This window comes from Oncorhynchus mykiss, chromosome 7 (assembly GCF_013265735.2).
Source record: "Oncorhynchus mykiss isolate Arlee chromosome 7, USDA_OmykA_1.1, whole genome shotgun sequence".
Lineage (NCBI taxonomy): Eukaryota > Metazoa > Chordata > Actinopteri > Salmoniformes > Salmonidae > Oncorhynchus > Oncorhynchus mykiss.
In genome coordinates, this window is record NC_048571.1 from 30,622,628 (window position 1) to 30,636,287 (window position 13,660).

The 13,660-nt window shown below is 39.9% G+C and overlaps 1 protein-coding gene across 1 annotated transcript; it reads left to right on the forward strand.

Annotated features, from left to right (window-relative positions):
* Positions 1-856: 856 nt before the first annotated feature.
* Positions 857-13,381, forward strand: if2b (Eukaryotic translation initiation factor 2 subunit 2). Its single transcript, NM_001160702.1, is given in 9 exon segments — positions 857-984; positions 4,060-4,240; positions 4,364-4,464; positions 10,970-11,102; positions 11,216-11,319; positions 11,963-12,111; positions 12,236-12,292; positions 12,492-12,577; positions 13,060-13,381. Coding segments are annotated over 9 exon segments (1,005 nt in total). The 5' UTR covers positions 857-966; the 3' UTR covers positions 13,236-13,381.
* The last annotated feature ends 279 nt before the right edge of the window (positions 13,382-13,660 follow it).

Consider the following 13,660-nt stretch of genomic DNA (forward strand, 5'->3'; position numbering starts at 1 on the left):
TGCAAAGTCTATAAACAACTGAGGACGGGTGGAAAAGGAAGTTTCACAGACTTACTTTAGAACTACAGTATGTGTCTGAGAATGTGTAGTCCCCCAGCTATTTTGAGTAGATTAATGACTGAACAGGGCCCTTGAGCAGCGCAATGATAAACACAGACATCTTCTTGATGAGCATGCATATATTACATATATTACAGCTGTTTTCTTTTAGATTCAGCCTTACACTTGATAATTTGACAAAGGGATTATAGATATTCTATAAGGACATCATTTGATGTTAAAAAATGGGCATGAAAGACAATATGTGCCATTCCTACAGGAATGTAATTTTTAAAAATTATAATCCCCTTAGTCTCGGATTTGCACATTTTGTTTCCAGATATAATTATTGCTTTCAGACTCCTGATGCCCAAAATCAAGCAAGTGCCATGATGATATGCTTTGATGCTCTGTCAGACTATTAAGTGAATACAGGCCCAAAATATGGACAACAATGAGCAAAATATTGTTATTTTAAGATCTTGTATAGTCATTGTGTGGAGGTTTCAAATGAAATGTATTTGTTTTCATGGTTGACAACAGAATAAAATGGCTTTATATCATAATGGCAGATCGCTTCCAGTCTCCTGATGGCCAAAATCAAGCAAGATGATGATGTGCTTTGATCCTATGTGAGACTTTAATACATGTCCAAAATAAGGACACCAATGTTCCACCTTCCCAGATGTTGTTGACCTGAGGGTTGTGTCCACTGAACTAAAGTAGGGTGCCGGAGCACAAAAAACTACATATCCCACTAGGCCTTTCCCCTACACCTGGGCATGAAATAAATAACATTTGCGCATGCGCAAACACTACTGCTCGGTAGCTGATGCAAGAAACCCGAAACTGACCAGTGGTTTGGGTGATTAAAACATATACTGCAACGGATTTTCATCGTTATCTGACACAACATAGTCTGGAAACATGTCGGGAGACGACGAGGTAACTAATCCAATTTTACCATTGTAATTCGTGTTTATGAGAAACATAATTATGGCCTACACACGTGTGACAATGAGGCAGCTAGCTAAGGTCTAACGTTAGCCACCCCATGTTATTGCTGGTTAGATAGCTGCTTCATCTCCTTAAAATTGTCAGTAAAACCCTAGACATGTACTGTAGCTAACTATTTGTCATTGTGCGACCGTGTCCGATTGAATGTAGATATTTTGCTGACTGTTGGTGGATGTCAATTCAATACCTATCTAACGGTAGTTTTTGATTGTGTGTTGTGTTAGGTTAGTGCTTCGTCCCTGCTAGCTACGTTACCCAGCTAGTTTGCTTCTTCCCGCAACGAGCCATTTTACAGATGTTTATGCGGAAGCTTCGCAGCCTGGCGTCCTTCATCGACCAAACCTAAACTAACGTTATTCGGGTTCGTCAAAATAACGTTTCCCGTCAACAGAGCCAGAGGCATATCCATTATCTCTAGGAACAATAGTTACGATTCGTTGGGTTGAATGAATGTGTCCTTTGATATCAGATAAGCGTTTGAAACACGTTTTTATCCAGGGTCTCCCATTTTTTTTCCGCCTGTGGGCTGCCATTGTAGTCCATTCTAGACCACACGGTCCAAGAGAGTAAACTACCATGTAAACTTCAACTTCTACAGGCGGAAAATGGGAGACCCTGGATAAATGTTTTAAACGCTTATTTGAAAGCGAAGGCCAAATTAGAGCCCTACCCATGCCCCCGACGTTAAGGCCCTATATCAGGCCCGATTTGCTTCTGCCAAATGTAAGGTCCGGCCCTACTCGAAATCAGAAATAACTTCCTGCGTTAGTAAATCCATTAGCTGTTATTTTCTTTCAGTCATTGCTCCCTACACACAGCCCACCCCTCTCGTGGTAGCTATGAGTGTCTTAAAAAACGGCTTAGCTTTGTTTGCTCTGCGCAGTGAGTAGACATGAGAGAGCTGTTAGCTACTTTTCATCACTCTAAACTAAAGGAACATTATTTTATATGTAAAACAATTCCTCCTGTCTTATATTTGGGCTCCCGAGTGGTGGTCTATGGCACTGCATCTCAGTGCAAGAAGTGTCACTACAGTCCCTGGTTCGAATCCAGGCTGTATCACATCCGGCCATGATTGGGAGTCCCACAGGGCGGCGCACAATTTGCCTAGTGTCATTGTGTTGCCATAATTGTAAATAAGAATGTATTCTTCATCAACTTGCCTAAGTAAAATATATATATATATATTTTTTTTAAAGGCTGAAGCATTTCTGACACCATGTTATGATCTTAGTCAGTTATGTTACTACAGAGCATGAGCAAATGGCTCAGCTTCAAAATGTTAGTGAAGCCCAGCCCGTATCCTAGTTATTGATGTGAAAAAAACAGGCCCTCCCCTAACCCGTAGATATTGTCGGGTTCCGTCAGGCAGCAGAGCTCTAGGGCACGTTCAACTAGAGGTCGGACGATTTCAAGTTTTTATAACAATCTGTAATCAGCCTTTTTGGACACCAATTACATTGCAATCCACGGGGAGACTGCGTGGCAGGCTGATCACCTGTTACGCGAGTGCAGCATCAAAAGGACCTTGTGGCTGCAAGGAGCCAAGGTAAGTTGCTAGCTAGCATTAAACTTATCTTCTAAAAAACAATCAATCTTCAATCACTAGTTAACTACACATAGTTTATGATATTACTAGGTTAACTGCCGTTTCCTGCGTTGCATATAATCAATGCGGTGCCCGTTAATTTATCATCGAATCACAGCCTATTTCAAAACAAAAACGCAATGGCGAAAAAGCACAATCGTGGCACAAGTGTACCTAACCATAAACACCAATGCCTTTCTTAAAATCAACACACAAGTATTTTTTTAACCCTGCATATTTAGTTAAAAAATTCATGTTAGCAGGCAATATTAACAAGGGAAGTTGTCACTTGTCTTGCATTCAGTGCAAGCAGAGTCAGGGTATATGCAACAGTGTGGGCCGCCTGGCTTGTTGCGAACTGTGTTGAGACCATTTCTTCCTAACAAAAAACGTAATTAATTTGCCAGATTTTTACATAATTATTAAGTAACATTGAAGGTTATGCAATGTAACAGCAATATCTAGACTTAAAGTTGACGCCCGTTCAATAAAATACGGAACGGTTCTGTAATTTCACTGAAAGAATAAACGTTTTGTTTTCAAAATGATAGTTTCCGGATTTTACCATATTAGTGACCAAAGGCTTGTATTTCTGTGTGTTTATTATAATTTGATAGAGCAGTCTGACTGAGCGATGGTAGGCAGCAGCAGGCATTAATTCAAACAGCACTTTACTGTGTTTGCCAGCAAGCTCTTAGCAATGCTTGAAGCACAGCGCTGTTTATGACTTCAAGCCTATCAACTCCCGAGATTAGGCTGGCAATACTAGTGCCTATAAGAACATCCAATGGTCAAAAGTATATGAAATATAAATGGTCTAGAGATTGTCGACGCATCAATTATTATAACTACAACCTAAAACTTATCTGGGAATATTGAGAAGTTAAAAGGAACCACCAGCTTTCACATGTTCTGAGCAAGGAACTTAAACGTTAGCTTTTTTACATGGCACATATTGCACTTTTACTTCTCCAACACTGTTTTTGCATTATTTAAACCAAATTTAACATGTTACATAAAATCTATTTAGTCTCCATGAATTATATTAAGTTCAAATAAGTGTTCATTGTTCATTCAGTATTGTTCTAATTGTCATTATTACAAATATATAAACAATATTGGCCGATTTTAATCGGTATCGGCTTTTTTTTGGTCCTCCAATAATCGCTATCGCAGTTGAAAAATCCCAATCGGTCGACCTCTACATTCAACCCAACGAATCATACGTGTTGTTCCTAGAGATATTGGGGTATGCCTCTGTTGACTGGAAAAATTATTTTGGTGTAACCAAATAGATTAGGTTAGTAAACAATCACTCGTTGCGGGACGAAGCAAGTTAGCTATATTTGCAAGATTAATGCTGACACCGTCATAGGGGTCAGCCGTTCATAACACGTTCCGTTTGTGCTTTGCAGATGATATTTGATCCCAACATGTCCAAGAAGAAGAAAAAGAAGAAGAAGCCTTTCATGCTAGACGAAGAAGGAGGGGACGGTGCCAGTGAGGATGCTCCACAGCCAGAAGCAAAGGAGGTGGAGGTGGATGGAGGAGAGGACAGAGAGGTGGACTTTGACGAGGATGACGGAAGGAGGAAAGGTGAGGAAGTAGCAGGGCCCTCAGGTGCCTTAACATAATATAAACTAAAAAGGTGGCTTTGAATGTGTCTGACTTATAAGATCTTTTGTAAGTAAGACTTTTTGATCTTGGTATGTTTGCCAGAAATCTCTGATGACCTGGATGACTTAAACTTCTTCAACCAGAAGAAGAAGAAAAAGAAAAAGCCAAAGACATTTGACAATGATGTAGAGGAGGGAATAAAGGTACGTTTTGGGTTAAGTGCCCAGATAGCTGGCCAGTGGGCCTTACTTAGCGTGTAGAATGTTGACTTTCTTTTAACATGTTTTCATAAGTGTCTATTAAATTATGGAAATGTTTGACTTATCTACAAAATGGATTCCTGTCAACCTTGTAGGCGGTGGATATGTCTCATAGATAGGGATACGATGGATCCTTGCTTTTTGTAGCTTTAATTATACACTGGGTGTGCAAAACCATTAGGATATAGACTGACATGGTAAATCCAGGTAAAAGCTATGATCCTTTATTGATGTCACTTGTTATTAAATCCATCCACTTCAATCAGTGTTGATGAAGGGGGCGAGACAGGTAATAGAAGGGGAAGACAGGTTAAGAAACATTTTAAGCCTTGAGACAATTGAGACATGGAATGTATGTGTGTGCCATTGGGGGTGAATGGGCAGACAAAATATAAGGAGAACCGGTTTGTGTCAGGAACTGAAACGCTGATGGGGTTTTCATGCTCAGTTTCCCATGTGTATCAAGAATGGTCCACCACTAGGCTTGGGCGTAAATAGCCACGGGGTGGTTTTTCAATACCGTTTAAACTTTCAAGTTTTTCAATACATATTAATATTTGCAGAGGTTTAACTAAATACCTGCATTCAACTTGTGTAATGCATTAGGGGATGAAGCACATTGCGTTCTTATTTCACCGGTCACCTTATTTTGCATTTTGAAGCTTACTTAGTTCTCCAGAACAGTTGAGCCAGTCACATGTTTGTAAATAAGACAAGGAGACAAAGCGGGAGCAGGTGAGTCCAGCTGCGTATTGACACGGGTGACGTTTTATATTGAAAGTGACTTATTTTGCTTCAATAGAGTGATCAGGAAGGTGCAACTATACTTTTCCTTCACAGAACGTACATCACTGCAACACATTCAGCTGAAAATGGTTAATTTTCATCAGATGACAACAGAAGTGCAACGCTATTTGACTATGTTTACAAAACGCAGCAAGATTTTTGAACTTTTTCCCTGTGTGAAAAACATAAACTAGGGGTTGTGTTAACGCGTAATTCTAACTTGCTATCTAAGTGGCTGAATTAATAAGGTGACGGGGTATCATATTGTGTTAGCACTCTACTCTATTTGAGAAGTCAAAGACCTTTCGATTAGTTATCTGTACAGCTGCCGCTGCTATCTTGAGGCGGCAGGTCGACTAGTGGTTAGAGCGTTGGGCCAGTTAGCGAAAGGCTGCTAGATCGAGTCCCGGAGCTGACAAGGTAAAAATCTGCCGTTCTGCCCCTGAACAAGGCAGTTAACCCATTGTTCCTAGGCATTTGTTCAATTTGTTCTTAACTAACTCGCCTAGTTAAATAAAATAAAATCTACATTTCCTTGCGTCGCCCCCCCCTCTCTTCGTTCTGGCCCCTCTGCTCCTCTTCTCCGAGCAGAGCAGGCAGGCCTGTTGCTCTAGCGACTCCAGACTCCACACAGACACAGCTCATAGACACAGATGGGGTTAGTTCTAAAAAATATTTGGTTAATGTATATATGTTGTTGGAGAGCCCGTACCGCATGCGTCAATTTTAATACCATGTATTCCGTGGTGAGAGGACAGTATGACGATATGAAAATCTGGATACCGCCGAACCCTATTACCCAACGGACATCCATCCAACTTGACACAACTGTGGGAAGCATTGGCGTCAACATGGGCCAACATCCCTGTTCAATACTTCTGACACCTTGTAGAGTCCAATTGAGGCTGTTCTGAGGACAAAAAGTACCTCAAAATGAGGAAGGTGTTCCTAAAGTTCTTGTACACTCAGTGTACGGTGTATGACTTTCTGTGTTGTGGCTTGACGTGTTAAATTTCTCCTGTGATTGATTTTAGTCATAGGGTTTCTGGAGAGGTCGTTTTTGAGATCAGTGTAGATCCGTACTAAAATATATCTGGGGGTTTGGACATGACAGCCTAATACAGACAGAATCGGTTCTACAAAATATATTCTCAAATGTTATTTTCTCTTGTTACGCTGTGTGCACTGAACAGACATGCTTGATTTTTGATCAAACACCAGTGTTCAGGTGAAGGGAATAAAACATTTTTTATAATGCGCACCTCAGCAGCGCTCAACTCACAGCGGTGTGTAGCCTACTGTAGCTGCTGGCAAAGTCATTCAAAGCCAGTTCTTCTATCACTCAGGATGCATCTTTCCAGTGCTATTATTTTTGTCATGTAATGTTATTAACCTCTCTAGGGTACGTGGGACGTCTGGCCAACATCCAGTGAGGTTACAGAGCGCCAAATTCAATTACAGAAATGCTCATTATAAAAATTCAGAAATCAAAACATATTTTACATAGGTTTAAAGATTAACTTCTTGTTAAACCAACCAGTGTCATATTTATAAAATGCTTTTCGGCGAAAGCATACCTAGCCCAGAACACAGCCCCGTTGACAAATTATTACAAACAGTAACCAGCCAAGCAGAAGCGTTACAAAACTCAGAAAGAGATAAAACTAATCCCTTACCTTTGATGATCTTCATATGGTGGCAATCAGAAGACATTCATTTACTCAATAAATGTTCCTTTTGTTTGATGAAGTCTCTTTATATCCAAAAACCTGTTTTGTTAGCGCATCTTCAGTAATCCACAGGCTCAAAATCAGTCAAAATAATCAGACAAATCCAAATTGTATCCGTAAAGGTCATAGAAACATGTCAAACGATGTTTATATTCAATCCTCAGGTTGTTTTTTAGCCTAAATTATCTATAATATTTCAACCGGACAATAACGTCGTCAATATAAAAGGTAAACAAGAAATGCACATGCGCCTGAAAAAGCTCTGCGACACGTTAGTGTTAGGGTCCACTCGTTCAGACTGGTCTTGCTCCCTCATTTATGAGAATACAAGCCTGAAACGATTTCTAAAGACTGTTGAGATCTAGTGGAAGGCATAGGAACTGCAAATGGAGCCCTAAGTCAATGGATACTGTAATGGCTTTGAAAAGAAAACTAAAAAAAAAAAAAAAAAAAAAAACTTCCTGAATGGATTTCTCAGGTTTTCGCCTGCTAAATCAGTTCTTTTATACTCACACACTATTTTAACAGTTATATGTATATCATATCTTCTGGGCTCGAGTAGCAGGCCATTGAATTTGGGCATGCTTTTCATCCAAAATTCTGAATGCTGCCCCCTACCCTCGAGAGGTTAAAACAAAATCAGACAACCCCGTGGTAGAATAGTTGACCTATTTACATAGTTGGCTTGTGTTCTATGCCAGATAATATTCCTCTCAATGCACATTGAAGAGCCGAGATCAATAGGAGGGAAACGTGCATTGACTGCTTGTCAGAATACATAACAATTCTAATTCAATCGTGGGAAAAAAACGTTTGAAAGCCGTTTTGGCCTTTGCAACAAAAAAAAAAGGACGATCCCTGTTTTACATTGCTATCACATTCATTTCTGTACTCATTCAATTGTGCGTGGAGTCTTTTTTTCAAATGCAGTTTTAGAACCAGAGTTTCAAGCATGGTTTAGGCACAGCTGAGCAACAGAGCTCTTGAGGTGCAATGACATTTTTGTAATAGAGACATAAATTATTCAACCAAATTATATATTTTTTTATTAGACAATAATGATAATTCATAATAACAATCAGGATGTTGTCCAAAGGGGCAAGCCACTATGCTTCATCAGTTGGGCTTCAGGTGATAATGCTTATTGCTAATAGCACATCTGATAATATGCACCATGCATAGGCTATGCAGTGCATTCCACATTTTGCTACGTTACAGCCGTATTCTAAAATTGTTTTTTTTATCCCCTCAACACACAATACCCCATAATGACATAGCAAAAACATGTTTTTTTGCAAATGTATTCAAAATAAACATGTACGTACAGTGGCGAAAGTATGCGAACCCTTTAGAAATACTTGAATTTCTGCATAAATTGGTCATGAAATTTGATCTGATCTTCATCTTGGTCACAAGACAAACGGTCTGCTTAAACTAATAACACAAACAATGATATGTTTTCATGTCTTTATTGAACACACTGTGTAAACATTCACAGTGCAGGGTGGGAAAAGTATGTGAACCCTTTGATTTAATAACTGGTTGACCCTCCTTTGGCAGCAATAACCTCAACCAAATGTTTTCTGTGGTATCAGATCAGTCATGCCACAGCATCTCAATCAGGTTGAGGTCAGGACTCTGACTGGGCCACTCCAGAAGGAATATGTTCTTCTGTTGATGATTTTCTAATGTGTTTTGGGTCGTTGTCCTTTTGTATCACCCAACTTCTGTTGAGCTTCAATTGGCAGACAGCCTAACATTCTCCTGCAAAATGTCTTGTTAACTTGGGAATTCATTTTGTGCTGTTTTTTTTTCACAGTGTTGTGTGTGTTCCTTCCAAACAACTCAACTGTAGTTTCATCTGTCCACAGAATATTTTGCCAGTAGCGCTTGGGAACATCCAGTTGCACTTTTGCTAACTTCAGACGTGCAGCAATGTTTTTTGGACAGAATTGGCTTCTTCCGTGGTGTACTCCCATGAACACCATTCTTGTTTAGTGTGTTACATATTGTAGACTCGTCAGAGATGTTAGCATGTTCCAGAGATTTCTGTAAGTCTTTATCTGGCACTCTAGGATTCTTAACCTTATTGAGCATTCTGTGCTGTGCTCTTGCAGCCATCTTTGCAGGACGGCCACTTTCTAGGGAGAGTAGCAACAGTGCTGACATCAAGGTCTTATGTCTTCTGAGATCTCTTTTGTTTAAGGCATGGTTCACATCAGGCAATGCTTCTTGTGAATAGCAAGCTCAAATTTTGTGATTGTTTCTTATTGGGCAATGCAGCTCTAACCAACATCTCTAATCTCATTGATTGGACTCCAGGTTAGCTGACTCCTGACTCCAATTAGCTTTTGGAGAAGTCATTAGCCTAGGAGTTCACTTACTTTTTCCAACCTACACTGAATATTTAAATTATGTATTCAATATAGGCAAGAAATACAATGATTTGTGTTATTAGTTTAAGCACAGTCTTGTTATGACTTAGATGAAGATCATATCAAATTTGTTGACCAATTTATCCAGAAATCCAGGTAATTCCAAAGGGTTCACATAATTTCTTTCCAGTAAGTATTCAGACCTTTTACTCAGTACTTTGTTGAAGCACTTTTGGCAGTGATTACAGCCTTGAGTCTTGGGTATGACGCTACAAGCTTGCCTCACCTGTATTTGGGGAGTTTCTCCCATTCTTCTCTGTAGATCCTCTCAAGCTCTGTCAGGTTGGATGGGGAGTGTCGCTGCACAGTTATTTTCAGGTCTGTCCAGAGATGTCTGAGGCTTTAGGTGCCTTTTGGGTAACTCCAAGCGGGATGTCATGTGCCTTTTACTGAGGAGTGGCTTCTGTCTGGCCATCTACCATGAATGCCATATTGGTGGGAGTGCTGCAGAGATGGTTGTCCTTCTGGAAGGTTCTCCCATCTCCACAGAGGAACTTTAGATCTGTCAGTAACCATTGGGTTCTTGATCACCTTCCTGGACATGGCCCTTCTCCCCCAATTGCTCAGTTTGGCCTGGGCGGCCAGCTCAAGGAAGAGTCCAAACTTCTTCCATTTAAGAATGATGGAGGCCACTGTGTTCTTGGGGACTTTCAATGCTCCAAACTTTGTTTTTAGTACCCTTCCCCAGATCTGTGCCTCAACACAATCCTGTCTCGGAGGTCTATGGACAATTTATTCGACCTCATGGCTTGGTGTTTTTCTCTGACATGCACTGTCAACTGTGGGACCTTTTTATAGACAGGTGTGTGCCTTTCCAAATCATGCCCAATCATTTGAATTTACCACAAGTGGACTCTAATAAAGTTGTAGAAACATCTCAAGAATGATCAATGAAAACAGGATGCACCTGAGCTCAATTTAGAGTCTCATAGCAAAGGGTCTGAATGTAATTTAAGATATAATTTGTCAACATTTCTAAAAACCTGCTTTCGCTTTGTCATTTTGGGGCGTTCTTTGTAGATTGAGGAAATGGTTGTATTTTATCCATTTTAGAATAAGGCTGTAAAGTAACAATGTGGACGAAGTCATGGGGTTTGACATTTTTAAAAGTATGTTATTGGGCCCATTTCTGGAGGTGGAAATTATATTTTAGTGTGTGTCAGCATAATTTTGTCATTCATTTTAGAGTAAATGTCCTTTTAAAAAGTCACCGGAACTGAGCTCAGTGCTATATAAAAATGTTCCTGGAAGGACCCCCTAAGCAAGGAGATTGGAGTTGGTCAAACTCTGTTTAATACATGTACAAAATGATCCTCTGTCCCTGAAAGTATGATGCGCATGACTTTCTTTACATGAATGTGGGGGTTAACGTGGCCCCTTACAATCGATCTGAGATGGACTTGAGTTTCGATCATGGGATTATTAAATTTTTTTTTTATTAACCCCTGCGTTTAGTATGTATTCAGTTGACTTTATACTATAACTGTCCATACACAGGAGCTGAAAATTGAGACCGAGCCCTCTGAAACCAACGGAGAGGGCGACTTGATGTTAGAACTAGGAAAAAAGAAAAGGAAGTCCAAGGCTGTGAATTTCGACATGGATGACGACATGGAAATCAAAGATGACGGTGAGTGTACTGAATTCACAGGCTGGATAAATGTTGTAAGCCATAAAATGTTAAATTAATGCAACCAGCATTCAAACTGACTTTTGGCCTTTCTCATGCCTTGTGGTTTAAAGCCCAGGAAGACGACGATGGAAAGAACATTGACGACATCACGTTCAGCAGCACACAGTTGGGCCCTGCGTGGGCGGGCTCAGAGAGAGACTACACATATGACGAGGTACAATCTGAGTCAGTAGGTCAAGATACTTCCCTTAAAGCTGCAATATGTAACTTTTTGGGCGACCTGACCAAACTAACATAGAAATGTGAGTTATAGATCTGTCACTAATTGAAAGCAAGTCTAAGAAGCTGTAGATCTGGTCTGTGTGTGCTAATTCTATGCTTACCGTTCTTAAGTGTAGTTTCAGGTCTATCTTTCGGTTTTGTACACCAGCTTCAAACAGTTAAATACAATATTTTGGGTTATTGAAAATATATTTCACAGCGGTTTAGATGGTACAATTATTCTCTACACTGCTACATTGCTTGTTTTGTGACATAAATTGAAATTTGGCAAATTATTAGAATTTTAGCAACCAGGAAATGGCAGTGTGATTTCTGCATATTGTACATTTTAAAATAAAAATAAAAAACGATTTTAGAGGAATATTACACAAGTATATTACACTAGGCATTTTCATCACAGAGACCTAAGCTGTACGACAAGATGTCAGGTCATCATGACCTTAAATAAAGGAATGTTTAGTTACATCTTCATTAGAAAATTATTGGTCAAATCCTATTGAAGCCAATGTCTTTCAGTGGTGTTTCCCAAGTATTTCATTCTACATACCAGGCTGATTCATCTCCCTCTCTTGTAGCTGCTGAACCGTGTCTTTCAAATCATGCGGGAGAAGAATCCTGACATGGTGGCTGGGGAGAAGAGGAAGTTTGTCATGAAGCCTCCCCAGGTGGTCCGAGTAGGCACCAAGAAGTCATCCTTTGTCAACTTCACCGACATCTGCAAACTGTGAGAATACCATGAGATGCGCTGTTGAAGTTTTTAGAGATGTTGAGGTTTAATGACTTAGTCTCCCTTGTTGAATCACATTATTTTGCGTCATTAGTGCCCTTACTGTAATTTTTCTTGACAGGTTGCATCGGCAGCCAAAACATCTCCTGGCCTTCTTGTTGGCTGAGCTTGGAACAAGGTAAGGTTTTTGTCAGCAAGTGAAGGAAAGCATTTATCTGCTACGTTAAACATATATATATTTTTTATATAAAAAAATATATATATATGTTTAACGTAGCAGATAAATGCTTTCCTTCACTTGCTGACCAAAATATATTAGAAAATGAATGTGTATGGAGGATATGAATTTATGACTGAAACTATTTTTATTGCAACAGTGGCTCTATAGACGGAACTAATCAGCTCATCATCAAAGGAAGATTCCAGCAGAAACAAATAGAGAATGTCTTACGAAGATATATTAGTAAGTGCTCGTGTTGACAATTGTCCTACCTTTGTATGCATCTCTGAACTCGTGATTTAATTCTGATTTCAGTTAATCACTGCAAATGAGAGGATGACGACAATCTAATGTACTTAACATTTTTTTGTTTAATTAAAATGATAGGGGTCCGACTTTGCAATTTGCTAGCCATGTTCACAACAAGACTTGCTTGGTTGTGAGCTGTTCCTCTAGGATTTAGCGAGGGTGATATGTAATTTTTTGCAAAATATACAATTCCGTACATACTGTTCGAGGGTTTGCAAATTTTACCAGTTACGGCGCTATTTCCACAACAGTTAAATCAGTGCAATATTATCGCATAAAACTGATTTATCACCGCAGTACAAAAAGCCAGTTAGCAATTTCAACCAATCACCTGACATTCACAGCATAATATGGTTAAATCAAACCAGATGCCAACAATTTCCAATCTCATCCAAGTTTTTCTATCCCCTTTTTAGAGGAGTATGTGACGTGCCATACATGTCGCTCCCCCGACACTATCCTCCAGAAGGACACACGACTCTACTTCCTACAGTGCGAGACCTGCCACTCCCGCTGTTCCGTCGCCAGCATCAAGGCAGGTTTCCAGGCAGTCACAGGCAAGAGGGCTCAGCTCCGCGCCAAAGCCAATTAAAACCACCACCGCTGCCCCCTCTCCCCATCTGTGCTCTGTTTCTCTCTCAGAAGCGGAGTGGACAGGATGGGGCAGGCTGGACGCTTTTATGGACTGTCTGTGGATTTGTTACCTATTGTAAAGAAATGAATAAATCGTATACCATCTGGGTGATCAGACGCAGTCTATATTTCCTAATTCCACTATCCATCACTATGGTGGACCAGGGTAATTTAATTGAATATAATGTAATTTAATATATGAGCATTGTTTATTCGAATCTACTAGATAAATCCATTATTTTGTTCAGACCATCTCTCTTGTGCATCAGGTTCTTAGCTTCCAAAAGTATGAATTCAGAGTCCATATTAGGGTATGTTCAAACAGACAAACTTATGTGGGATAATTTGCTTTTGGGGGGGGGGGGGGGGGGGTACAATTGTGTT